General features: G+C 42.2%; 3 protein-coding genes across 10 annotated transcripts; 1 reads left to right on the forward strand and 2 right to left on the reverse strand.

Moving 5' to 3' along the window:
- On the forward strand, positions 1 to 18,825 carry zcchc4 (zinc finger, CCHC domain containing 4). Its single transcript, XM_017483195.3, has 14 exons — positions 1 to 74; positions 177 to 266; positions 1,472 to 1,590; positions 2,990 to 3,072; positions 4,555 to 4,833; positions 8,561 to 8,641; positions 14,831 to 14,903; positions 14,992 to 15,142; positions 15,299 to 15,399; positions 15,506 to 15,627; positions 15,720 to 15,795; positions 15,886 to 15,937; positions 16,513 to 16,639; positions 16,716 to 18,825. The coding sequence occupies exons 2-14, from the start codon at positions 194 to 196 to the stop codon at positions 16,825 to 16,827; spliced, it is 1,449 nt and encodes a 482-aa protein (XP_017338684.1). The 5' UTR covers positions 1 to 74; positions 177 to 193; the 3' UTR covers positions 16,828 to 18,825.
- si:dkey-219e21.4 (tripartite motif-containing protein 14) lies at positions 8,790 to 14,837 on the reverse strand. Of its 6 annotated transcripts, none has more exons than XM_017483190.3 (9): positions 14,600 to 14,837; positions 14,469 to 14,499; positions 11,725 to 11,854; positions 11,475 to 11,617; positions 11,261 to 11,383; positions 10,202 to 10,432; positions 10,075 to 10,094; positions 9,836 to 9,969; positions 8,790 to 9,615 (listed from the first exon to the last, which is right to left on the reverse strand). In XM_017483190.3, exons 1-9 carry the CDS (start codon positions 14,707 to 14,709, stop codon positions 9,026 to 9,028), a joined length of 1,512 nt encoding a protein of 503 aa, XP_017338679.1. In that variant the 5' UTR covers positions 14,710 to 14,837; the 3' UTR covers positions 8,790 to 9,025. The 6 variants fall into 6 exon arrangements, with proteins under 6 accessions (XP_017338679.1, XP_017338680.1, XP_017338682.1 ...); XM_017483191.3 differs by having other exon boundaries at positions 11,288 to 11,383; positions 14,600 to 14,835; XM_017483193.3 differs by lacking the exon at positions 11,261 to 11,383 and having other exon boundaries at positions 14,600 to 14,835.
- Positions 18,604 to 27,809, reverse strand: mfsd8 (major facilitator superfamily domain containing 8). 3 transcript variants are annotated; one of them, XM_017483187.3, is made up of 12 exons: positions 27,503 to 27,809; positions 26,911 to 26,984; positions 25,559 to 25,602; positions 24,403 to 24,643; positions 24,219 to 24,332; positions 23,915 to 24,059; positions 23,168 to 23,226; positions 21,857 to 21,965; positions 21,454 to 21,588; positions 21,095 to 21,198; positions 19,435 to 19,655; positions 18,604 to 19,280 (listed from the first exon to the last, which is right to left on the reverse strand). In XM_017483187.3, the coding sequence occupies exons 1-12, from the start codon at positions 27,556 to 27,558 to the stop codon at positions 19,071 to 19,073; spliced, it is 1,512 nt and encodes a 503-aa protein (XP_017338676.1). In that variant the 5' UTR covers positions 27,559 to 27,809; the 3' UTR covers positions 18,604 to 19,070. The 3 variants fall into 3 exon arrangements, with proteins under 3 accessions (XP_017338676.1, XP_017338677.1, XP_017338678.1); XM_017483188.3 differs by lacking the exon at positions 27,503 to 27,809 and adding an exon at positions 27,219 to 27,352; XM_017483189.3 differs by lacking the exon at positions 27,503 to 27,809 and having other exon boundaries at positions 26,915 to 26,973.
- Positions 27,810 to 27,895: the final 86 nt, after the last annotated feature.

The following is a 27,895-nucleotide window of genomic DNA, read 5'->3' on the forward strand; positions in this document are numbered from 1 at the left end:
CATGTAGTGGGCGGACACGCAGTGACGTCATATTCCGGCGACAGTTAAATCAACAGGGCGCCGCTGTGCAGGGCGTGAGTGCAGAGAGTGAAGTTATTACTTAGTTAAATAATAATAATAATAATAATAATAATAATAATAATAATAATAATAATAATGATGATGATGATGATCAGGGGTTGAAGTGTGAGATATGGAGCAGCTCGGAGAAGTGGAAGTGATTATTCAGGGTGAAGAGGAGAGAAATGCACCGCATTGTCCACATGGTGAGTGTGTGTGTGTAAACACTTGACTATTTATTTGTTTACTTTCATACTTACTCATGAATAGTTTACTTATTTAATACTTGCTGGGATATGAGCAGCTTGCTTGCTTACTTCTGTACTTGCTTACCTTTTTATGAATAATTTACTTAAAGTAAACATACGTGTTTGTTCGTCAATAGCGGGGTGTTTACGTACAAACAAGTGACTTATTAATGATCTGTTTATGTTCTTACACACTTTACTTACACTGTGTATACATGCATGCATACATACTCGCGTGCCTACTAATCCTCAGCTTACTGAGTGTGTTTACTCATGAATAGTGTACTTAGTTATTTGCATACTGTATTATTTAGTTATTTATTTATTTATTTAAAATATACATCGATCAGCCATAAGATTAAAGCCACTGACAGGTGAAGTGAATGATATTGATGACCTGTCGAGGGGTGGGGGGGGGAACGGTCAGTTCTCGACGTCGACGTGTTGGAAGCAGGAAAAATGGGCGAGTGTAAGGATCCGAGCGGCTTTGATAAGGGCCGCGTTATGATGGCGAGACGACCGGGTCAGAGCTTCTCGAAAACAGCAGGTGTTGTGAGGTGTTCCTGGTATGCAGTGGTTAGTACACACCAAAAGTGCTCCATGGAAGGATAAACGGTGACTCGGTGACAGGGTCGTGGGCGTCCAAGGCTCACTGATGAGTGTGGCGAGCGAAGACAGGTCCGTCTGGTCTAGCAAGGTGGCCTGGTCTGATGAATCATGTTTTCTTTTACATCATGTGGACGGCTGTGTGTGTGTGTGGCTTACCTGTGATAGAGATGGCACCAGGATGCACTATGGGATGAAGGTGAGCCGGCGGAGGCGGTGTGATGCTCTGGGCGATGTTCTGCTGGGAAACCTCGGGTCCTGGAGTTCATGTGGTGTTACTTTGACACGTAGCACCTACTTAAACACTGTCGCAGACCGAGTACACCTCTTCATGGTAACGGTGTTCCTAATATCAGTGTCCTCTTTCAGCAGGATGACGCTCCCTGACACACCGCACACACTGTTCAGGAACACGACAAAGAGTTCACGGTGTTGACTCGACCTCCGAATTCCCCAGATCTCGATCCGATCCAGCGTCTGTGAGACGGCTTTATTTTCTGCTCACGCTGCGCGCGTGTGTGTGTGTGTGTGTGTGTGTGTGTGTGTGTGTTTCGCAGGACCCGCGGTGTTGTTTCAGGTCACGTGCAGAGGAGAGAAGAGCGGAAAGAGATTTTACGCCTGTTCTGCGTGTCGAGACAGAAAAGACTGCAGCTTCTTTCAGTGGGAGAATGAAAAGGTAAAGGAACTGAAGGTTTTCTTATTGTTATTTATTTATTTATTTATTTATTTATTTATATCCGGTCACGTCCGTTAAATTTAACGTTCGGTACCAACCATAAAGTACCGTTTGAATGATTTATTATAGAACTTATGTTAGCACGTCAGCGTCAGAAATAAAATGATAATCTCTTTTTGTCTGATATATATATATATATCAGTTGTGCCTAAAAGTTTGCACACCCCTTGCAGAATCTGCTAAACCGTAATACTGTTACCAAAATAAGACGGATGATAAAAATCCCATGTTGTTTATTTAGTCCCGTCCTGAATAAACTATTTCACATCACAGATGTTTACATATAGTCCACAAGACAAGATTATAGCTGGATTTATAAAAAGTACCCCGTTCAAAAGTTTACACACCCTTGATTATTAATATTGTGTGTCGTTACCTGGACGATCCACGACGTGACGTGTTTACGTTCTGTGAGAGTTCTTCACGAGTCCCTCGTTCGTCCCGAGCAGTTAAACCGCCCACTGTTCTTCAGGAAAATCCTCCAGATCCTGCACGTTCTTTATTTTTCCAGCATCTTCTGTATATTTGAAATCTTTCCAGCAGCGTCTATATGATGTCGAGGTCCATCTTTTCACGCCGAGGACAACCGAGGGACTCGTACACGACTACTACACAAGGTGCAAACGCTCAAGAAGACATGATGCGTTAAGAGCCGGGGGGGGTAAACTTTTGAACAGGGTGATCATGTCAGTTTTTATTTTGTTTAAATATCTTCTTTTTTTTTCTTCCCCATTTAGTACCGCCCTTCAGCCGCTACATACGATATGTACGTGTTTCACGGAAGACAAAATACTAACAATTTACACCGATCATCCTGTGCAAATACTGTGCGTGTGTACGTGTATATATATATATTTATAAAGTATTAAATTAATTCCAAAATAAATTCGAGGGTTAATCAAATTTATCTTATCTCAAATAAAAAAAAAAAGAATTTATTTATTATTTGAATCCATTCTTAATCCTAGCCTCTGTCGATAAATTGCCGTGTTATTATTTTGCATTATTTTCTTTTTATTTTATTTCTGTCTTTTTATTTGTCACAATACTGTATGTTGGTAATTGCCAGATGTGATTGTCTCTTAAACTTGTGATGTACATTTTGTTGTTTATTGTTCTCCAGATCGTTAAAAAGTACACCACAGGGTCCTCTGTACCCGTTTCCTGAGCGTAGTTGTAAGATCGAATGTTATTGGATGGTATTTCATTTCGTTTGCTGTTGTATGTCTGAGTACACATTCACATCCACGTGTATATGATTGACATCTGTTTTCTCTGATGTTGTTGTTTTTTTTTTGTTTGTTTTATTCGTATACTTATTTTAATGATAATGTTTCAGGTATCAGAGGAGCGACTGCACGCGAGAGAGGAGCAGAACCGGTTGAAGAGGCCCTCATTCTCCCATTCAGAATACTGCCTGAGGTAACATAACCACAATCAATACTTTACATCCGTCGCGTCGTGAGCCGTCACACGTTATACACGCCATACCATAACTAAGAATTAGGTTCCCCTTCTTGCGCAGGTACAAAGACAACCTAACTGGGGAATGTGGGCGGAGCTAGAAACAACGCACACCCCTGATTGGTCTTACAGAATTGTCCCTATTGATGTCAGAATGTTTTATTTTGATTCGACGCGTTTATCGAGTGACGCGATTGTTTTCTCGTCGCCGACGTTTAGCTCAGTTTCACATTTCTTATCCGTAAGCCGCATCTTGCTGACTGTATAGGGGATAAGATGAGATAATGGTGCTGTTGAAGGTATTCGGTGCTCTAGGTGCTTGATAGAACGTTTTGAGATTCTGCTACAGATCAGGTGCGACTCCTGGTGTTGTGCAGTCCCCTCCAAAACTATTGGAACGGCAATCTTCGATAAAGATCAGTGAGAATGTTCCAGAAGCAGCCATGCGGGCCCAAGCCATGACACTACCTCCACCATGTTTCACAGATGAGCTCGTATGTTTTGGATCATTCGTTCTCCACACTTTGGTAGGGGTTCCAGCTCGGTTCCAGGACTTTTGTGGCTCGTCTCTGTATTTCTTTGCGAACTCCGGTCTGGATTTCTGATTCTTACTGCTGATGAGTGGGCAGCATCTTGTAGCACAGCCTCGATATTTCTTCTTCGAACGGTGGATTGTGAGACCTTCACCCCTGCCCCTGTGGAGGTTGTCGGTGATGTCACTGAGCCATTCGGCGTCCGTTGTTCAGTGCACCAGTGGTTTCTTTCTTTTTCAGGACGGTCCGAGTCGTTGTATTGTCTACGCCCAGTGTTTGTGCAGTGACTCGGATCGATTCCCCGTCTTTTCTCCCATAGACAGCTCTCTGATCTTCGTGTAGGTTTATCCTTTTTAACAACAAATGCAGTCTTCACGGGTGAAACTGAAGGATGAAACCAAGAGTAGATGTTCAGAGCGATTTATTGTTCGACGGGACACACCTGGGTAACGAGGAACGTCTTTTGAACTCAAACCCACGTCTACAATAAAAATCAATGAATCGTCCTTGATGTTCCAATAGTTTCAGAGGGGACTGTATTTAATGTCGCAAACAAACACATCATTTTTAAAACTAATTAAAACAAATTATTGGCACCCTTATGGTAATCACCTCGTGATTAAAAACAAACTCGCGGTGTGGTATTTCCTTCTGTGCGGGAGATAAATGACACGCGTTAACACTGAAGAACCTTTTTTTAAAAAAAAAAAAGTTTATTAAAGAATATGAAATAAATGTATGAATTTTGGAGTAGTATTTTACTCATCATCCCTACACCACAACCTCCAGAGAAACTGTTAAGTGTGAAACAGACACAGGTACTTAATCGGGGTACGGATAGTACAGATAGTACCGCTACGCCGTGCGGCACTTTAGAGCAGGCTGACGTGTTTCACTCCTGTGGCAGGTTCAGAGAGTTTGTTTCCCTGCCGCTGGATCAGAGGAGGTTCTGTGTGGACTGTCAGCTGCTGCTCCTTCCTGCCGAACGGAGCGCTCACGCCTCGCACAAGGCGCTGTCTGATGACATCACAGTGGCGCGTCTGAGGAGGCCCAGCCTACTGCTGCGCGCTTTGGAGAATAAGAAGAGCAATGCGCAGTACCTCTTTGCTGACCGCAGCTGCCATTTCCTTCTGGATGTGTTCTCTGGATTAGGATACCGGAAGGTTCTTTGCATAGGGACGCCACGGTGAGTATAACCCGCATGCCCTGTTCAAATACTTACAAACCAACATACTTCCGAACTTCTTATCCGTGAACTTTTCCCTTTTTATCTTCATCTGACGAGCTTTTATATTTCAACTCTAAAAAGTATCGTTTGACATGTCCGCTGATAATGTTGCTAACGCTACCGCAGTGTCTGTTTCCAAGTAGTGGAATTTTATGTGGCGGACACGGAAAAGTGGAGTGATAAACACAGTGAAACATCCCCGTACCATTACGGGAAATAAAGGCACTCTCGGAACGCTGCCCGACCAATCGGGAATAGTGGACCGGAACTAACTGTTGTATAAACTTGTTTACAAACTAACCTGCTTACAAGCTACGACACTTCTACTGGCAAACTTACTTAGAATCTACTAAACAAATCTAACTTATTTACAGACTAACTAACTTACGAACTTAGCTACTTGTGATCTTACGAAGTAACTAACTTACGAACTTACAGACCGATTTACATTCTTAATAACAAACTTATTTAGGAACTAACATTCTTATAAACTTAATTGTGAACTTACTTACAAACCAATGTACAGACTTATTTCACATAAACATACTTACTTTACTTAACTAAATTACATACAACCTAACCTACTTAGGAACTGACTTACAAGCTAACATTCTTACTGACAGTCGTGCTTAGAAAATAATATGCAAACTAAATTAACTTGTTTACAAACTAACTTACTAAGAAACTAACCAACATACTTACAAACTAACTTGTTTACGAACTTACTAACAGAGTAACTTGTTTACGAACTAACTTGTTTACAAACTAACATGTTTACGAACTAACTTGTTTATGAACTTAGTAACAAACTAACTTGTTTACGAACTAACCTGTTTACAAACTAACTTGTTTACGAACTAACTTGTTTACAAACTAACTTGTTTACGAACTTACTAACAAACTAACTTGTTTACGAACTAACCTGTTTACGAACTTACTAACAAACTAACTTGTTTACAAACTAACCTATTTACGAACTTACTAACAAACTAACTTGTTTACAAACTAACTTGTTTACGAACTAACTTGTTTACAAACTAACCTGTTTACGAACTTACTAACAAACTAACTTGTTTACAAACTAACCTATTTACGAACTTACTAACAAACTAACTTGTTTACAAACTAACCTATTTACGAACTTACTAACAAACTAACTTGTTTACAAACTAACTTGTTTACGAACTAACTTGTTTACAAACTAACTTGTTTACGAACTTACTAACAAACTAACTTGTTTACGAACTAACCTGTTTACGAACTTACTAACAAACTAACTTGTTTACAAACTAACCTGTTTACGAACTTGCTAACAAACTAACTTGTTTACGAACTAACTTGTTTACGAACTAACTTGTTTATGAACTTAGTAACAAACTAACTTGTTTACAAACTAACTTGTTTATGAACTTACTAACAAACTAACTTGTTTACAAACTAACCTGTTTACGAACTTACTAACAAACTAACTTGTTTACAAACTAACTTGTTTACAAACTAACTTGTTTACGAACTTACTAACAAACTAACTTGTTTACGAACTAACCTGTTTACGAACTTACTAACAAACTAACTTGTTTACAAACTAACCTGTTTACGAACTTACTAACAAACTAACTTGTTTACGAACTAACTTGTTTACGAACTAACTTGTTTATGAACTTAGTAACAAACTAACTTGTTTACAAACTAACTTGTTTATGAACTTACTAACAAACTAACTTGTTTACAAACTAACCTGTTTACGAACTTACTAACAAACTAACTTGTTTACAAACTAACTTGTTTACAAACTAACTTGTTTACGAACTTACTAACAAACTAACTTGTTTACGAACTAACCTGTTTACGAACTTACTAACAAACTAACTTGTTTATGAACTAATTTGTTTACGAACTAACCTGTTTACGAACTTACTAACAAACTAACTTGTTTACAAACTAACCTGTTTACGAACTTACTAACAAACTAACTTGTTTACAAACTAACCTGTTTACGAACTTACTAACAAACTAACTTGTTTACAAACTAACCTGTTTACGAACTTACTAACAAACTAACTTGTTTACAAACTAACCTGTTTACGAACTTACTAACAAACTAACTTGTTTATGAACTAATTTGTTTACGAACTAACCTGTTTACGAACTTACTAACAAACTAACTTGTTTACAAACTAACCTGTTTACGAACTTACTAACAAACTAACTTGTTTATGAACTAATTTGTTTACGAACTAACCTGTTTACGAACTTACTAACAAACTAACTTGTTTACAAACTAACCTGTTTACGAACTTACTAACAAACTAACTTGTTTACAAACTAACCTATTTACGAACTTACTAACAAACTAACTTGTTTACAAACTAACCTATTTACGAACTTACTAACAAACTAACTTGTTTACAAACTAACTTGTTTACGAACTAACTTGTTTACAAACTAACTTGTTTACAAACTAACTTGTTTACGAACTTACTAACAAACTAACTTGTTTACGAACTAACTTGTTTACGAACTAACTTGTTTACGAACTTACTAACAAACTAACTTGTTTACGAACTAACTTGTTTACGAACTAACTTGTTTACGAACTAACTTGTTTACAAACTAACTTGTTTACGAACTTACTAACAAACTAACTTGTTTACAAACTAACCTGTTTACGAACTTACTAACAAACTAACTTGTTTACAAACTAACCTGTTTACGAACTTACTAACAAACTAACTTGTTTACAAACTAACCTGTTTACGAACTTACTAACAAACTAACTTGTTTATGAACTAATTTGTTTACGAACTAACCTGTTTACGAACTTACTAACAAACTAACTTGTTTACAAACTAACCTGTTTACGAACTTACTAACAAACTAACTTGTTTACAAACTAACCTATTTACGAACTTACTAACAAACTAACTTGTTTACAAACTAACTTGTTTACGAACTAACTTGTTTACAAACTAACTTGTTTACAAACTAACTTGTTTACGAACTTACTAACAAACTAACTTGTTTACGAACTAACTTGTTTACGAACTAACTTGTTTACGAACTTACTAACAAACTAACTTGTTTACGAACTAACTTGTTTACGAACTAACTTGTTTACGAACTAACTTGTTTACAAACTAACTTGTTTACGAACTAACTTGTTTACGAACTTACTAACAAACTAACTTGTTTACGAACTAACTTGTTTACGAACTAACTTGTTTACGAACTAACCTGTTTACGAACTTACTAACAAACTATCTGACTTACAAGCTAACATTCTTATTTACTTATTCTAACTTGTTTACAAAACAAACTTACAAACTCCGCTACTTAAGAACTTCCAAACTAAGGAAAGTGCTGTCTGCACTCTTCCGCATACATGATCTCACAGACGTCCGTAATTGGCTAGTGATTGACAGCTGGATGAGACTGTGCCCCGCCTACCCGGCGAGTACAGCCAGTTTAGGATCTCTCGGACCCGCGGTGGTGGATTCTTCCTGCTGTTTATTAGCTGCCCGTCATTCCAAAAGCGTCCACTCCTGGTTACGGCGTCGTTCCACACTTCAGTGACCCCCTTAGTATCGAAAGCTCCTAACAGTTAGTTTGTAAATTAGCCCGTTGTGTTATTTCACACTGAATTAAGTACGGTTTACACGAACTAACTTTTATTACTTAATCGCAGATTACACGAGCTGATTAACATCCGGAGCACGGAGGACAAGTCTAACACCATGAGGAGTTTATTACTGGATATTGATTTCAGGTAAGAGCACGTCTAATGAACTTTTGGGACTTTTGCTAGCAGAGAGTTAACGTTAACGACATTAAGCCTTTCCTGCTTGTTATTAGTAGTAGTTTTTTAATTCGCCTAATCAACTTAACAAGATTGTTTTAGAGCATGAATTGATGCGGCCGTCGTTTTTCTTTTCTGTTCAAAGCGTAAATTACTTTTCATCCAAATTTAATAGCATGTTTATTTTGTCAACTCATGATTAAGTCATCCACACTGACTTAAAGTGCAGTGCTATGTTTCTGGAGTATTTGTTGCATTAAAATGTAGCATAGAATATAAAGCCAGAGCGGGAAGAAGACTCAAAGCTGCAGGACGGGGTCCGTGTGCGTTTCAGTATTGCCGCAGACTCGCGCGTCAGAGCCCGAGGTCACAGATCTCCATGTGATCTGGAACAGGCTGTCGATCTCTGGCTCTGAAAAAGCGAAACGCGGGGAACACGGGCTCGGTGAACTGATGATGCGCCCTCTCGAACACGCCCGTGCAGCTCGTTGAGAAATCCTGCAGCAGCTTCACGGCGTCTGCGTCGTAGAACGCGACGCGTCCCTTCTGGTAGTTCACAAACACGCCCACTTTGTCTGGCGCCGCCCGAGCGGACAGGGTCAAGTGCCGGTCGTTGTGCCACACCGAGAGACGCCCGTCCCGAAACTCCAGACTCCACGAGAGTCTGTTCCTGCCCAGTTTTGTGCTTTTGTCCTGCCCTTTCCTGTGCAGGCTGCCGTAAGCCACGCCCACAGCCCAGGAAGAGCAACAGTGAACGTCCACTTCCCAGTAACGCCGACCCGAACTTATAGCGGGCAAGCCCAGGGCACAGCAGGTCTGATCGAACTGCAGAGGGTGGATAAGAGCCGAGCTGTCGTCAGGAGAGACGTAAAAGCCCCGCCCACTCAGAGTCACCTTGATCTGTCTGTGGCAGGCTGTCCTGTCAATCACCACCACAGTGGAGTCTGGCGAGAAAATACAGGATATACAACTAGATTAGTCTGTAGACCGTGCGGGAATAGATATTGTGGTGCATTGTGGGATATCATGAGCAGATCGGTCCAGGATGTCTGAGATAAACCACTCTGAACCGCTGTTGCAGGAAATTCAACAGCACCTTCTGACCAGTCGCGGTTCAGTGATGTTTATCTGCGACTAATTAAAAAAAAGACGTCGGTTATTTACCGAGCAGCAAGCTCTTTTTCTGGAGTCGGACTTGCAGATCTTTTGAGATCTTCCCCAGAACCTTCATGAGCTTCTGGAAGTTTTCGTCGTTCGGCCCGATGGCCAGTTCAGCCGCGTCCTGCTTCTTATGGCAGCTACGCAAAAAAGTCCGCCCGCATTACGAAAACGCATTAATCATGCATTAATAATTCATTATTAACGTTAACGCGCAGCTGCAAGTTATTCTGAAGATGACTTACCTGAAATTTCCAGGAGAGACCTAAAAAAAATAAATCAGGAGAGTGTGATGTATTTTTAGCTGTATAAACATTCACACGTTTATATACTGCACATCAGACGTGTTCCTTAGTGCAGCGTGACGAGTACCTGCTGCCGGCTCTCGGCTCCTCTCTCCTGCAGCGTCCTGACGGTGCTGATGTGTTTGCGCACCAGTTTCAGGTGCTGGTTCCAGTCGTTCAGGAGACGCGTCATTCTGCTGCTGTTCTCCCTCTGCTCTTGTTCTAGCGAGCCCAGGACGGCCTGTTCTTCCTTCTCCAGGGCCAGACGCACGGCCTCGAATCGCTCGCGCACCTGCTGCTCCATCGTCTCCGCGCTCGTCTTCACCGCCGAGAACAGGGACAGGGGAGAGGTCAGAGTGTCGACAACAGCGGATAAAAATCAGCTTTAACGTCCACGCGGAATCAAAAATAGCGTCTTTTAGCGTCAAAACGTTCGGCCCGAGGTTCTCTATGAGCTCGCGCGCTCGGAAACGATGAGAAAATTCGCATTCAGAAGACGCACGCGTTCAAACCGCACGGTCTCGCTCTCGCTCTACCGCCGGTACGGATCGACCGCTTTGATGACGTCATCCTGCACTTCTGAGCAGATTTTCTGCCCGGTCAAATGCGCTCTAGAACCTGACGTGATCCAACCTCGGTGATAAAAATCCGTGGTGCTGACTGTACGGCTTAGCCCAGGCTGTCAGGTAAGCGCGGAACGCTATTGGCTGTTTAAAAAGTGGGCAGAGCCACTCTATTCTACTCTGACTTCCTGTTGCGCTAGAAAGAAGAGTCGACGATGCTAAAGTTCGGCTTCTCTTGCGTAAAGCGGTCAGCGTGGAACGTTGGGCGTGTCTCATCGCACATATTAGCCGTCTACGGAATAAAACCACCGCGTGTTGCAAGGAAAATAATCAACAACGGGATGTTGTGATGTAGCGGAGTTAGCGTTATCACCCTGAAGTAGTGTTTTATTCCACTGATACCGTTGCTCTTATCCATTTATTGTTACGTTTAATATAGTGGAATGTCCACAAAATAACTTGGATCTTGTTCTGACTTACATTGTAACTGCTATAACGAAAAGACCTGAAGAGACGGATCCGTACAGTATACGGGAATCCTCGGCTAGCTTCCGTACGACGTCGTTAAACATTACAGACCGCACCTTTAAAACGATTCGCTTAGCCCTTACGCTGAGGTTGGCTTGGCGCTTTTTCAGAGACGCCATATGAGCTTCGGTCCACTTGCTCTCCTTCTCCAGCTCCTCCAGCCAGCAGGACAGCTGTTCCTGATGTTCAGACAGACGGCTTTAACATACACAAGTGTGCCGTGTGAACATCGCGATCATGACACAAAGTTCTTACGGAACGTAAGCAGACCTGTGAGTATTCGAGCGGGGCGGCGTCGGGTTTACGGAGTGTTTTCGGAGAACGGGGGTAGGGCTGCGTGACCGAGGCCAGACAGAGCGACTCGGCTGGCGGTGGCTGTGGTGCGCCCTCTTCCTCTGCCATTTCTGCAAACTCTATTAAACATATAAAAAAATAAAAAAAAAAACAAGAATAAATCCTCATGTCATGCTTCGTTGCTAGTGGGTTCCATGGATCTCTTGATCGTTTCTGCTTTACTCACGCAGCAGGTAACGCTGTATTCCCTCCAGGTGTGTAATCAGGTCCTTTCTCCAGGAAGATAGGGTGCAATATGTTGAAACATGTCTGAAGCAGAGACAGGTATTCAGTGCAGAAGCGTTCCAAACTTTACCCTGACCGATCAAAAACACAATCATAGATTCATTCTCGAACACGTTATTATAGAATAAAGAGCATTCTTAATCTAGAAAAAAGGGGGGGGGGGGGGGGGTAGAGAAAACCTGTCCTGTTCCCAGAAACATTACAATCACGTAGTACTAGAATAAAGAATATTCGCTTTATAGAATAGAGGGAAAACAAGGATATGTACATTCTAGAACATGGGGGAGAGAGGTCAATTCTAGAACATGGGGGGGAGAGAGAGAGGTCAATTCTAGAACATGGGGGAAGAGATTTCAACTCTAGAACATGGGAGAGAGAGGTCAATTCTAGAACATGGGGGGAGAGAGAGGTCAATTCTAGAACATGGGGGGAGAGAGAGGTCAATTCTAGAACATGGGGGGAGAGAGAGGTCAATTCTAGAACATGGGGGGAGAGAGAGGTCAATTCTAGAACATGGGGGGAGAGAGAGGTCAATTCTAGAACATGGGGGAAGAGATTTCAACTCTAGAACATGGGGAGAGAGAGGTCAACTCTAGAACATGGGGAGAGAGAGGTCAATTCTAGAACATGGGGGGAGAGAGAGGTCAATTCTAGAACATGGGGGGAGAGAGAGGTCAATTCTAGAACATGGGAGAGAGAGGTCAATTCTAGAACATGGGGGAAGAGATTTCAACTCTAGAACATGGGGAGAGAGAGGTCAATTCTAGAACATGGGGGGAGAGAGAGGTCAATTCTAGAACATGGGGGGAGAGAGAGGTCAATTCTAGAACATGGGGGGAGAGAGAGGTCAATTCTAGAACATGGGGGGAGAGAGGGGTCAATTCTAGAACATGGGGGAAGAGATTTCAACTCTAGAACATGGGGAGAGAGGGGTCAATTCTAGAACATGGGGAGAGAGAGGGGTCAATTCTAGAACATGGGGAGAGAGAGGGGTCAATTCTAGAACATGGGGGGAGAGAGAGAGGTCAATTCTAGAACATGGGGGGGAGAGAGGGGTCAATTCTAGAACATGGGGGAAGAGATTTCAACTCTAGAACATGGGGAGAGAGAGGTCAATTCTAGAACATGGGGGGAGAGAGAGGTCAATTCTAGAACATGGGGGGAGAGAGGGGTCAATTCTAGAACATGGGGGGAGAGAGGGGTCAATTCTAGAACATGGGGGGAGAGAGGTCAATTCTAGAACATGGGGGAGAGAGATTTCAACTCTAGAACATGGGGAGAGAGGGGTCAATTCTAGAACATGGGGGGAGAGAGGTCAATTCTAGAACATGGGGGGAGAGAGAGGTCAATTCTAGAACATGGGGGGAGAGAGGGGTCAATTCTAGAACATGGGGGAAGAGATTTCAACTCTAGAACATGGGGAGAGAGGGGTCAATTCTAGAACATGGGGAGAGAGAGGGGTCAATTCTAGAACATGGGAGAGAGAGGTCAATTCTAGAACATGGGCGAAAGGATAGCCACATTTTAGAACAGTGAGGGGTTGCGGGTTTACTACATTCTTTCTAGAATGGAGGAAAAAGAATAATCACTACATTTTAGAACGGGGGGGGGGTTACATTCTAGCACCTGTTGTATGTCATCGTTCTGTTAAAAACATTCTAGAAGAAAATAGTTTTTATGAAAGGGGGCGGGGTTACTCTAGAATAAAATGAACATTTTCTATAATCAATGGTATTCTACAACAGGGGAAAAATGGAGAGCTACATTCTAGAACACGTAGAAAAGGGTAGCAATATTCTGTGGAAGAATGAACCAATTCTATTATATATAAAAAGAAATCTAGAACGCTGTATTCTAGCATAAAGACCTATTGTTTTTCTAGAATGGGGAAGGAGGCGGGGTTAGGCTAGAATTAAATTGACATTATCTATAATCAGTGGTATTCTACAATAGGGGGAAATGGAGAGCTACATTCTAGAACACGTAGAAAAAAGTAGTAATATTCTAGAAAAGAATTAAGCTATTCTAGTGCATCTTTCGCTTATAAAAGAAATGAAATCTAGGATGCTTTATTCTATAATACAGAATATTCTATCTCCAATATGAGGGGGGAGATGTAGAAAAAAAAGAGTAGCAATACTCTAGAACGGGGGGGGGGGGGGGGGGGTTGCTATATTCTAGAATTGGGCGTTTGCTCTAGAATATAATTTACATTTTCTATTCCTATCTTTAAAAGTTAAAATAAAAAAAGAATTTTATTCTGCAATAAATGCTGTTCTAGAATGGGGAGAATGGAGAGCTACATTCTAGAACAGGGGAGAAGGATTGCTTCATTCTAGAATAGGTGGAATGGGGGGGGGGGGGTAGATTTCTACAATAGAATTAACCGATTTCAATTTTTCAGTTCCAAAAAAAGAAACATTAATTTTAAGAGTAAGTGATATTCTTATTCTAGAATCGGGGGGAAAAGCAGAACTACGTTTTAGAACGGAATAAATCTGTACTGTTGTTCCAACGGCTTCGTTCCCAAACATAAACTCGCTCTATAATACAGCTAGAACGGAGTTGTTCTGTTCCTCTTCTAAGACAGGGGCACACGGATAAACGCTCCGAACCCCGAACGGTCTCTGTAACCAATCTCTCTATCCGTGAGGCGAATTTAGCGGAATTAAGACTTTTACAGACCTTCAGAATATCCTGCACAGTTCCTCGTGTTCTGTAGTCGTGGATGATAATGATGAATTCATACACAGCAGACCCAAAAATGTGCTAGCAATTCATTCAAGATGAGAAAATACCAGTAGGTCGATACTTACAGTACAGTGTGGGAATGAAAGTCTCTTCTTGTGCTCTCTCGCTCTCTCTCTCTCTCTCTCTCGCTCTCTGAATGTTCTTCTCTGGTATGTGCTGAATCCGCTGTGAACATTTTAATAAGCCCATAACAAGCCAAAGCCTGTGTGCGCGTGTGTCGGTGTGTGCGTGTAGGTGCATGTGCAGCGACGTGAGAAGAATAACGTCTGATGTTCTTGCGCTTTTCCCTCGTTCAGATATTCCCAGTTCTACACACGGGACGAGTTCTGTCATTATAACATGTTTAATCATCACTTCTTTGACGGAAAGGTAAAAGATCCTGCACACGTTTTTATGTAAATCTATACATGCATATACGTGCGATCGCATCGAATTGTCCGATTTCCCGTCTGTACAGGAAGCGGTCGAGGTTTTCCGGGACTTCCTGTCGGAGGAAGATGGGAATAAAGTAGTGATGGTAGCAGATCCACCCTTCGGAGGTCTGGTGAAGCTTCTAGGCCAGACGTTCTCGAAGATATCACACACGTGGAGGAGTCTACACGGAACCGGTGCGTATGAAGACGCAAGTGTAGTTTGGTGCAAAAGTTTGCACCCCCTCCCTCATGGGTTTTGAGTGCGAAGCGCAAGCTTCACGCGCTCGGATGCAAACAAGAGTCGCTTATTGTATTGATACGCCCCCGATCATTCTAACCCTCGTTCTGCAGAGAGCGGCGTGTCCGAGATGCCCATGGTCTGGATATTCCCATACTTCTTTGAACCGAGGATCCTCGACTGCTTCCCTGCGTTCACCATGTTGGATTATCAGGTAATGGACTCTGCGTAAGAAAAGGAGGGGGGGGGAGACAAAACGTTAGACAAATATCAAGACTTTTATTTATTTATTTATTTATTTATTTATTTATTTACTGCAGGTGGATTATGATAACCATCCTCTGTACAAGCACGGGACGACGGGCCGTAAGCAATCCCCGGTCCGCCTGTTCACTAACCTCTGTCCCAAAGACATCGTCCTGCCAAAGGAGGAAGGCTACAGGTAACACCTGAACACACACACGGGCATGCGTTCTTTAATTCCGTTCATCATTTTTGCCCAGGAAGTGAAATATCCGACGCTTACGCCCTCAGGTTTTGCAGCATCTGTGAGAGATGCGTCTCAGCGGAGAACCGACACTGCCCCGAATGTAACGCTTGCACGTCCAAGGTAGGCCTCGTGGTTTTTCAGGGTTGTTGTATTTAATAAATAAATAAATAAATAAATCCGCCGGTTATTTGGTTGTTGCCCCCCCCCCAGAATGGAAGACCATGGAGGCATTGTTCTGAATGTGGAAAGTGTGTGAAGCCTTGTAAGTGTTACTTCTTGAAATCAATCAACACAATTTCTCAATCATCCAAGATGTATTTAGCTACGATGTTACGAGATATATATATATATGCAGTCCCCTCTGAAACTATTGGAATGGCAAGGCCAATTCATTTGTTTGTGCTATGCACCAAAGACATATGGGTTTCAGATCACACTCCAAAATATTTGTTCAGTGCCTCTTGTTCAGCTTCAAAATGGCTCGCTTTTCTCCCATAGACAGCTCTCTGGTCTTCATGTGGGTTTATCCTTTTTAACAACAAATGCAGTCTTCACAGGTGAAACCGAAGGCTAAAACCAAGAGTAGATGTTCAGAGCTAGTTATTGTTCAATCAATCGATCAAACAGGACACACCTGGGTAACAACAAACACCTGTCAGTCACATGTTAAAAAATACCCCCACCCCCAAATGAATCGGCCTTGCCCTTCCGACGGTTTCCGACGGGACTGTACGCGTGAAAACTGAACGATGTAGTAATAAATCACAATAATGTTCTGAAGACGAAGATGACTCCAGCGCAACAAAAAAAAAACGGTCACCTGTTATCCTCTCTCAGCATGGCGTCACTGTTCCTCTTGCGCTCGTTGCGTACTTCCGGATCATCGCTGCGGACAAACCGGCTGCTACAACTGTGGAGATCCTGGACACAAACACAAAGCCTGTCCTCTCAAACACAAGAGAAAGTGAGCGATCTTACACAGCGTCCGTATTTATCCGTATTAGTAGCGTATGCTTACGGATCTCGTGTGTCTTTTACAGTGTACCGAGTGCCACGGGAGCGTCCAAACACGACGGCGACAAGCACATGGCTTGGAAGAAGAAAAGGAAGGGGAAGAACGCCCACAGGAAGAAGAAGAAAAAGGTCACATGAGTACAGACGGAGCACGCATCATGAACTGGGCGGCCCGGCGGACAGTTTAGCATCATTCACTGGACGGAGAAAATAAATTATATACACTCTCACACTCTGGGTCATTAGGAACTTGATACTAAAGTGCGGTCAGTAGTTGTTGGGTAGTTGTCTCAGAGATCGGAAAGGTCGTGAGGTCAAATCCCATGATCCCAAAGCTCGCAAAAAACGCCCCCTCAACTCCAACTTGGATTCGTCTTCCCAATTACCAGTTCCTTCCATGTTTACTGATGGAGTGATGCGTCATCAACATGGCCGCTCACACAGTTTATAACAGTATCGGCTTTAGACACAGTACTCGGTTAATTCTATAATCAGTCCCTCGAGGGTTTTGTGAGCAAACTCCACAATACTCCGAGGAGCATGCGATTTTGTTTATTTAAAAGTTACCACAGATTGGCGCGAGACGCGTCATGTGACATCCCGATGCGCGTTCAAGCCCAACCCCTTACCGATTCACGCGTGTTGAACATGAGAACAGCTAAAACGTCTCATTTACCAACAAACATCTCCGCGAAAGAGCTCATAAGACACATAAGAGCTCACATAAGACACACTTTCACGGAGGCGTCCGTGTTTTTTTTTTTTTCCTTTTCCCTCTCCACTTCGCATGTCATACCTACCAAGCTTTGAAATAATGTTATTCCAGGCTACAATAAGTTTAAGAACCATTGATCGATATACAGAAAGCACTGTACGGTATAGGGAGCAGTAGTGAGGACGGAATTCAGACAACGCTGTGATTAGAACGTGCTCCGGAAACACCGTCGTCGTCGTTCGAGAACGTTTCTCGATTTACAGCGCGTCGTGGATTAAAGTAAAAACGATCCGGGGAATATCATTTGGGAGTCGGCACTGGGAGTTCGGACGACACGATACAAAATGGCTGCACACATACAGCGCACTAAATACAAAGAAAACGAACAAAACGAAACTAAACAAAACGTACTATGTTGTCTAAGTAGGAGATTTTACTTATTAAAGACAGACCCTCGTGAATTACGGTCAATAAAAGTGTATACGTCAGGTGATTAAATCACCCCGTGCTATAATGAGCTTTTGTTAAAATAGCTGTTTTAGCTAAATTCACAACAGATCGACGGTAGTTCGGTTATTTAATGGATGAGAAGTACGTTTTCAGAGTTAGGGTGCGTCTCAATCAGTTCTCTAGGTGGCGAATCAGTATATAGTGTACATAAGTTGTGGCACTGGGACAGTTTTTCCAGCGACATGACTACGTACTCGCGTTGTAAAACGTCACCGCTGGCATCCATCAACGACAGACTGATCTCTTTTCTGACATGTCGTCATATGATTATTTTTTAGCTTAATGATACATGTATCCGTCGCTGTACTTTAATCAGGATCGTAGGATTTTTTTTTTTTTTAAAAAATCATTAAAAACATTTAAGCTACTTAATCTTGCAGACGAAGTTGGCGGAGAGCTCGTCCGCCGTTTTATTCGGAAAACACGGCGTCACTTCGCGTAAGGGAACATGGTGAGCATCGATGCTCCCTGGTTTATGCGGTGCATTGTGGGATTTTTTTTTAATGGCGCGAAAGTTCCAGTAGGATTTTGCGATTGAGACGGAGCTTAAAATGGCCGACGCCCTGATCACCGAACCGGGGATCTGATCGAGACGCGCCCTCTGTGTCGGATCCATTCGGGCTTTTACAGAACGACTCTCGCGCTATATTTGTCCCGGAGCATCCACAAAGAAAATACTTTCCGACCCGTTTTACACAGGGAATGTCATTTATACAACTGGATTAAATGAAAATACACGTCAGAACAGGATTAAAATGAAACTCTGGACAATAAGAAGTTAAATAAGTAGAAATGAATTCATCTCGGGTACCAAACCCCGAGCATCCAGTTCTTCACTATAACCAGCATCCACGTGTATACATTAATACGTTTTGTAAAGTTAATAATAAAAATTAGTTGTAAAGTGTCAAGACAGTGTCTCCGGTTTCTTCCGGGCTCGTGCGGAAAATCACACTATTTATTTAATACATTTTAAAATACCCTCGCTCGTCCTAGGTTCTGTTTTTCTATTTCCTGTGGACTCGACACATTTATTATTCAACATAGTGTAAAAAGGTTTATGGACTTTAAAACAAGTTTCGGGGAATCTTCCATCCATCCCCCAGAACCTGGAGTCTTTAGTCCTTGAAGGTAGAATACGGTTAGTCCTCTGACGTCAGCCCTCGTGTATCATTCTGTAGCGCACGGAGAAGGCTATAAGTCGTCTGTACATAGCTGTGAGGAGCACGATGGCCGCCAGGACGATAACGCAGATCAGACTGAAGGCCCAGCGAGGACCCAAGTTGGTGTAGACCTGAGAGACAAACACGGGGCCCAGGGTGCGAGCACCGCTGCCTGAGGCTGTCAGCCAGCCCATGTACAAACCCTACACACACACACACACACACATTTATGGAAATAAATGAGAGAAACCACTTCTTTGCTCTGAAACACTATTAAAAGACTTAGATACTCTGGTTTCACACACTGTGCAATAAAGCTTCAATATTAAATTCACTGAATCAGCATCAGCACCACACCTGTGGTTTGGGTCCCAGGATCTTCGAGTACAGTGTGTAGGACATGACGTTGCAGGCGGGGTAGCCCACTCCTATGAGGATATCGGATGTGAGGTATTGTGCCAGGTGGATGGCGGGGGTGAACTGGCACCAGATCTGATCTGAAGGGCATCCGGTCGGTTCCACACTACTGTTAGAGACTGGGGAACGCACCAAAGCTGGCATGGAGGTGTTCTGAAGATCTGTGGAGCCCAGAAAGCAAATATTAAACAATGGAGTGATATTATAACATACAAATACGTGCAAAAACTGTTTAGAAACGTTATAAATGTTTCAAATATTATATATTCATTTTACATTTATTTGCTTTACTACTGCTACAGGTAAACAGGGTGGAAGGATGGATGGATATCCTGATGGATGGATGGATATCCTGATGGATGGATGGGGGTATACTGATAGATGGATGGATGGATGGATAGATGGGGTATACTGATGGATGGATAGATGAGTATCCTGATGGATGGATGGAGTATACTGATGGATGGATGGATGAGTATCCTGATGGATGGATGGAGTATACTGATGGATGGATGGGGGTATACTGATAGATGGATGGATAGATGGGGTATACTGATGGATGGATGGATAGATGGGGTATACTGATGGATGGATGGATGGATAGATGGGGTATACTGATGGATGGATGGATGGATGGACATACTGATGGATGGGTGTATTGATAGATGGATGGGTATACTGATGGATGGGTGTATTGATAGATGGATGGGTATACTGATGGATGGACATACTGATGGATGGATGGTATACTGATAGATGGAAGGATGGATGGTATACTGATAGATGGAAGGATGGATGGATATACTGATAGATGGAAGAATGGATGGATATACTGATAGATGGAAGGATGGATGGATATACTGATAGATGGAAGGATGGATGGATATACTGATAGATGGAAGGATGAATGGATGGGGTATACTGATGTATGGATGGATGGGTATACGGATTGATGGATGGATGGATGGATGGCGTTATTACATTAGAACATTATATACTGATGGATGGAGGTATACTGATAGATGGATGGATGGGGTATATGGATGGATAGACGGATGGATGGGGGTATACGGATGGATGGATAGATGGATGGATAGACGGATGGATGGGGGTATACTGGTGGACAGATGGATGGATGGGGTATACGGATGGATGGACGGGTATACTGGTTGATGAATGGATGGATGGGATATACGGATAGATGGGGGTGTATGGATGGATGGATGGATGGATGGATGGATGGATATACTGATGGATGGCGTTATTACATTAGAACATTATATTTTATATTTAACCAGGACTTTTTCTGTCACTATGTAGTATAAAATCTAACACCACTCCAACAACGATCGACATTTCGAGAAATTCCTCGGGGAATATCTTTCATTAGGAATAGGAACGTAAGAAATCTAGTGCAGTAAAACATGTTTCTGAATGGAGAAAAAAATATATTTGAGAATTAGGAAGGTTCTAAAAATAGACAAAAGGTCTACTTAGTTAGTAGTATTTGAGAAGTCTACCTGGGTTCACATGAAAGAAGTGTTTCAGGGATATACGGAATGGTGCCATAGTGTCTCAACTATAAAGCAGAATTCCTCACCTGCCCATTGAATTTTTGGATACTGGTTCCCCCAGGGGAGCAGGATAAAGAAGCCGATAAATATGATGACTAGGCCACCCAAGAGCACTGGACGATCACCAAACCTGAAGGGGGGAACAAAGTGTGACCTGCATGATCCTGTTCAACAATAAAACCACTATTACTAACGCATTATTAGTAATTACTCTTCTCTCTGGATTGTTCCTGCTAAGTAATGATCATTCTTTCACAACACACACGAACAAGTCTGCTCATGTCGAGTGGGGAGGAACGAAATTAAAATGAAAAGCAGACTTGTCTGAAAGTGCATTTAATCAGCGTGACTGCACAAAATATTCGGAAACAACGCCAGAACATACCGCACAGAGATCACCTTCACCACGAGGAACACTATAACAGACTCTAAGCCAATGGCCGCCAAAATGACCCCGTTGTACAGGACGGCTTCTTTCCTCGTCCACGCAAACATGTCCATGGATAAAGGAGTGGATATACTGCAGAGGAGAAAAAAACAAAAAAAAAACACCACCACTGTTTACACGATTACATGAAAATCCGCGCAGAAGAACCGCACACACGCGTGTACACACAACCGCACGGGTAAATCCTACACGTTCTAAATTGACGTGCTTGTGCATGACCACGCTCATTTGCATAAAGAAACGCCCCAGATAACCGTATATGGTCATTCTCATTTAAAACGCCGAGCAACCGGCTCATGGCGCTCATGTGTTTTGTCTAACACTCCAGATGAGCACTTACGTTTCAAACACAGCGAAAATGAAGAGGATGACGAAGAAAAGGACGTTGGATGTAAGCACTGCGACCTGGTCGATGTTTCCTTCCACTTCGGGAGGCACGGCTAGCTGCTCTGTAAAGATAAGAACAATACATGTTACGTACACGAACGTAACATGTTTCCTTTTCTTACAATCTTGCCTAAAGACGCTCGGATACAGTGGATTATGAATTGGGGGGCGGGGGGTGAAGATTTGGGTATATCCTGGTGAAATCAAGAGAAGAAATAGTCTGAAGAAATGTTTGGCCATAACCCTCTCAAGTCTCCAGACCTCCAGGAGGCAGTATGTATACATATAAACAGACGCATCGAAAAATAACGCACAAACATTAAGCAAGCAATCTAGCAGAGATAAAACGGACCACATTCTGGATTCTGATTGGTCAGAAGGTGTTAATTAATTCATTAATTAATCCCAGCAGCTCAGGTACAAATCACAGGTTTATATTAAATGTACTCCTTCTAATACGTTATCGTCTCTATAGTAACGGCACGTTCACGGCGTCTTTATTGTTGATAAGGTGAGGCTTCTGTAAAGAGACATTTGTTAAACATTTATGGAAGGAGTCTCCAGTGCTAGTGCTTCGAAGCACTTTTTCGTGGTTTCTCGGCAACAAGCTGCATTGCTTCGACTTATCATCTTAAAGAGAGAGAAAGAGAGAGAGAGAGAGAGGCTGGTGAGGGAACTAGTGTTTAGAGCTGCTATAACGTACACGAGGACGTGAGTGGAACTCAGTAGTTTCTGTGATGTTCTACATTGTAACGTGCAACTGTAAATGGATAAAAACAACAATGACATATTGCTCTTTAATACATGCGATGAAATTAAACCCTCGCCAAACTGCCGAGGAACCGCACACTGCTGCGCCAGTGAAAACGATCCACGCTGGGGTAGTAAGTACCGGTGACTCCGCTTCACCTCACCACACCAGCCTATCACTGATTGTTTTCCTGTAACACGGAGGTGTTTCGGTCCTTACGCGTCACGTTCAGAAAGATATCTGTGAGATTAAAGAATCACCTCTGAAACCTCACCCTAAAGGTCTCGCATTGTCATTTATTTTGATGAACGAGTTAAAAGAGGAGTCTGCGGTCGGCTATATTACAGAACATACCGTACGCTCGAAATAACTAATTCGAGGAATACGACTTCACTCCCGTTGCCGTTCTCTAGCTCCGAAGCGCTTCTCCTAATCACGCCCTGTACGGGACGGGATAAACGTTAAGACAAGCCGAAGTGTGTGTAGTTGCCGTAAATCGAACGGGTACGCTACCTTCCGAGACGTAGTTGATCGCTCTGATCTGGTTGCCGTGGTCATCTACACGATGCTCTCTGGTAGAAGCAAATAAATAAATAAATAAATCAATAAATCAACAAAAAGAAGAAGTGTATGTATGTGCATAAGACTTGTATTTAAAACTTTTACTGCACGATGTTGCCACGTGGCAACGGTAATTTTTTTTCTCCTATTTTTTGATACGCGGTAATACAAAGCTATTATTTTTGTTATTAGTTACATTTTATGTAACTTTACATGTACATGTAACTTTAAAAAAAAGAGGTCTTTTCACCTTGACATAAGAAAAAAATTCCGTGTCACGTGACCGGGCAATGCTGTTTGCACTTCCTTTTCACATGGCACGGCGAATCAAAATGTGATTGAAACGTGATGAAAAAACTGAACACTATCCGAGATGACATTTATAAATATAGTTTGGTCACGTCAACAAGTTTATGTATCTCGAGTATCCTGTTAAATGGTAAAACATAACAACATGCGATAGATAAACTGCAGTATGAACTGAAACACTGAAACTGTTGCCTACACAGCAACAAAACAGACACTAGGGCTTCCCTCATAGCATATTTCCATTTTTTTCACCTTCAAAGTAAGAGAAACTGGTGTCATTTCAGACCTTTAGCAATCGCACCATATTTTCTCAAACGCTACGTCTCAAGGGAAAGGATCGAAAAGATATTTCACCCAAAACATGTAATGAGAACAAATCTGCAGCGTTACCTCAGGACGATGACGACTAGCAGGATGTTGATGACACCGAAGCAGGCGGCGAGCAGCGCCGGAGCCGTGTACATGTTCAACTTCAGGTGAACGACGTCCACGCTGAAGCCGTTCTCACCGATAAACGAGAGACCAGCCTGAAGAGCTAGAAATACGCCCCGTGTCCTTTTAAACCTCCAACCTACAGTACGCTTTTCACTTAAAAACATCGCACACTACAGGATCCATCATGCGCTTCCCTGTTCGATACAAGAAGATAATCGATTACGCTAATCCGTGTTGTAAATGTATATTCGGTAGGTACCTGGGCCGAGGATGAAGCCCAGAGCCTGGCAGGCGCTCATGTTAGCCATAGCGCCGGTTCTCTCCTTCAGCGAGGTGGCTCCTGCTACGTAAGACCTCACGACAGCTACGTTACCTGCAGGACATTCCACAGAGGTCAATATCGAGCATCGGGTACATCGCGATTCTTCGCGTTCTCTCGTTACCTGCTCCAAATCCGACGAACGCTCGAGCCAGGAGCATGTGGTATTTGTTGTGAGACGGAGGCAGGTACACGTAGGAGTAGTACATGTTCGCTGCAACGTTCAAGACGATGGAACACACCAGCGGCTCCTTTCGAGGCCTGTGATTGGACCAAAGTCCAAACAGGGGCGACGCCACCATCTGTCCCAGGCTAAACGCAGCCACCACCCAACCCAGAAAACTGGCGTCTGCGCTGTCGTCAATCTAAAAATCACAAAATAACGGTAGCTCGGATTTAATCCTACACATTAGTTCCTCTTAAGCGGCGTGCAAAAGTTTGCATCCCGCATGATCTCTGGAGTATACCACTATTTTAAAGAAGAAATGTTGGCGTAACTACCAATAAGACTAGAGGTCAATCGGTTTCTGGGATTAATCGGCACAGATAACCGATTATCGCTGGAACTATCCGTTATCAGCAAAAATCCACACTGATAGTTTTCGCGTCCGTTGCGGGAGCAGCTGAGAACAGTCCGCTGTCGATATACGGTACGAGAGCGGCCTCTAGAGGCGAAATAAAAACTAGCGCGACATTTTGTCGTGTTATTTGAAATGTTTTTTGATTCATTTTGGATGTCTCTGTTTTTATTTGTTATTTGGAGTGTTACTTTTTGGTTCCTTTGGACGCATGGATGCATGTCTTTTCATGACTTTAATATTCATTAATAGTTCATATATAGTAATAATTATATATTTACTTGAAAAGTACAGTACATTTAAAAACTATCAGTTGATTAAGCAGTTATCAGTAGGTAGGTACCACCCTATCGCTACCCTTATCGCTAAACACACAAAATCAACAAAAAGTTTTTGGAATATTTCTCTCTCAATCAAAAAAAAAAAGGAAATGAAACATTTTCTAATTTACGGAGTTCTTGAAAAGACACTACTTGACCATTAATATTTGTTACAAAGTTCTTTTGAAAGGCATTATTTATCTTAAATACATTTTGCTACAGCTTTTGTTTGAACAGAAATGACATTTCGTACTCTTCAGCATTCTTTGCATCTTAGGGGTGTGTAAACTTTTGCACTCAGCTGTCTGATGTTATCAATAGCAAGTGGTAAAAAGAACCGATTTCACAAGAACACACACACACACACACACAGCGTCTTTACCTTTTGTAGATAAGGCCATATGGATGTGATGACGATTGTAAAACCTGGAGAGAATATCAGTTGTTAAAAAAAAACAGAACGAATATATAAATATTTACATTTTTATATTATTTAATATTGCATGATATACTGAATTTTAAGCGATGTTCACGGAGCCCGTGATTGGCTAGTGTTGCTCTGATTGACAGAGAAGAGAGAGAATACAGTTGTGCCCAAAAGTTTGCACACCCCTTGCAGAATCTGCTAAATTTTAATACTGTTAACAAAACAAGACGGATGATAAAAATCCCATGTTGTCGTTTATTTAGTCCTGACATGGATAATCTATTTCACATAACAGATGTTTACATACAGTCCACAAAACAATAGATGAATTTATAAAAATTACCCTGTTTAAAAGTTTACACACCCTTGATTATTAATATTGTGTGTTGTTACCTGTCTGATCCACGACATGATGTGTGTATGTTCTGTGAGAGTTCTTCACGAGTCCCTCGTTTGTCCCGAGCAGTTAAACTGCCCACTGTTCTTCAGGAAAATCCTCCAGATCTTGCATGTTCTTTACTTTTCCAGCATCTTTTGTATATTTGGAATCTTTCCAACAGCGACTATATGATGTTCAGGTCAGTCTTTTCACACCGAGGACGACCGAGGGACTCGTACACGACTATTACACAAGGTGCAAACGCTCACTGACGCTCAAGAAGACAACACGATACATTAAGAGACAGGGGGGTGTAAACTTTTGAACAGGATGATCGGTGATATGTAAACATCTGTTATGTGAAATAGCTCATCCATGACAGGACTAAATAAACAACAACATGGGATTTTTATCATCCGTCTTGTTTTGTTAACAGTATTAAAATTTAGCAGATTCTGCAAGGGGTGTGCAAACTTTTGGGCACAAGTGTATGCCCCTCCCACCCACACAAATATTTGCTCTCTTGGACTCCCGGCTACGCATCGCGATCTCTCAATAACGGAAAGAACACGTTTTGAAATTTGGCGTGTGGAAAAGTTTTGGCGCCCGGGCATCAGTCAATACTTCGCCGATATCCCAGCCTCCTTCTTATAGCGTGCTAACTTATAATCTTTGTGTTCTTCCTTTAGGACTTTTTGCCCATTATTCCTTTCCTATTCGGAAAAAAAAATACAGATATATACAATAACGATGACGTGAGGAGAATTCACACACCACGCTGACACTTTTTACTTAAATAAAACTAAGCAGATACGGATAAGAGCATTACATTACACGTGCAGTGGAATATCTCTGTGTATAGAGCTGTTTCTGTTACAGTTACACAGCAGTTCATAAGAACGGGAATACAGTAAGTTCTCGATCTCACCCACGCTGCTGAGGAACATGGTGAAGTACATGACCCTGATCGACCTCCACCGGCTCCTCTCAGCATCCTGTGTGCTTTAAGAAGACATGACAAGACCAGACATTAATATTATCATCATTATTAACACTCAGAACCTGTATACGACTTCATAACGAACTTCGGCCCAGATTACAAACACTCAGGTTCGTGCATGAAACACATCTTAAAGTGAACGTCAAGCCTGTTTCGGATAAACACCGTCACTCTGCATCATATCCATGCATCTCATGCATCACACACACACAAGGGGTATGATAAGTCGCATTAACTGCTTTCTGGAATAATCCCCAGGGGATGCTGCTGTAAGAAAATAATCAACAGTGACAGCGCTTCATTACACCAGCCTGAACTGATTACTTTCCTGTAACAGCACAACCCCCCAGCACAAACCCGGATCCTTCACTTGTTTTATGATGTTATTTCCGGAAGTAATGTTACTTCCGCTTATTTACTGCTGATGTTGTTGTTTACTGTTAATGCGTTGGAAAAGCATAAAGTGTGTAAAACTTCACTCAGAGATGTGTATTATTATCATCTCAAACTCTTCACTCACCTGTCAGCATCTCCTTTGAGCAGAGGAGTACTTTCTTCTGATTCCAGAAGAGACATTTTTGTGTTAAACAGCACCCTTTGCCAACAAACTGACCCCACTTATTTAGCTTGATAGCTAATCAAATTAGCTTCCGGTTTCATATTTGATGGCACAAACGTCGTCAAACGGTGACACGACACCGCCCCCATTTGAGCTCTCAGGCACTCTTTTGGTTGTGTTTGCGTTATAAATTAACGCCGAACAGTTTGAAGTCCAACATTGTTACTGACTGAAAACAACTTCCGCGTGTGAAAACAGCAACGTTAGAGATATATTTACAAAATGGCCGCCATATTGTCGCCGCGTCGGCGCGTCCGCCATATTGGAAAGGGACAGATTCGAGTGCAAGACAAT

This window comes from Ictalurus punctatus, chromosome 13 (assembly GCF_001660625.3).
Source record: "Ictalurus punctatus breed USDA103 chromosome 13, Coco_2.0, whole genome shotgun sequence".
In the NCBI taxonomy this organism is placed as follows: domain Eukaryota; kingdom Metazoa; phylum Chordata; class Actinopteri; order Siluriformes; family Ictaluridae; genus Ictalurus; species Ictalurus punctatus.

Coding starts and splice junctions, on each gene's coding strand:
- mfsd8 (XM_017483187.3), bottom strand. CDS start 27,558: ATGTCTCTTCTGGAATCAGAAGAAAGTACTCCTCTGCTCAAAGGAGAT. Junction 21,966..23,167: donor GATCAACTACGTCTCGGAAG/GTAGCGTACCCG, acceptor TTATCTTTACAG/AGCAGCTAGCCGTGCCTCCC. Junction 19,281..19,434: donor TCCTGGGACCCAAACCACAG/GTGTGGTGCTGA, acceptor GTGTGTGTGTAG/GGTTTGTACATGGGCTGGCT.
- zcchc4 (XM_017483195.3), top strand. CDS start 194: ATGGAGCAGCTCGGAGAAGTGGAAGTGATTATTCAGGGTGAAGAGGAG. Junction 3,073..4,554: donor CATTCAGAATACTGCCTGAG/GTAACATAACCA, acceptor CTCCTGTGGCAG/GTTCAGAGAGTTTGTTTCCC. Junction 15,628..15,719: donor CCAAAGGAGGAAGGCTACAG/GTAACACCTGAA, acceptor TTACGCCCTCAG/GTTTTGCAGCATCTGTGAGA.
- si:dkey-219e21.4 (XM_017483190.3), bottom strand. CDS start 14,709: ATGTTCACAGCGGATTCAGCACATACCAGAGAAGAACATTCAGAGAGC. Junction 14,500..14,599: donor TTTCATTCCCACACTGTACT/GTAAGTATCGAC, acceptor CCACGACTACAG/AACACGAGGAACTGTGCAGG. Junction 11,855..14,468: donor CTGTGCAGGATATTCTGAAG/GTCTGTAAAAGT, acceptor TTGATCGGTCAG/GGTAAAGTTTGGAACGCTTC.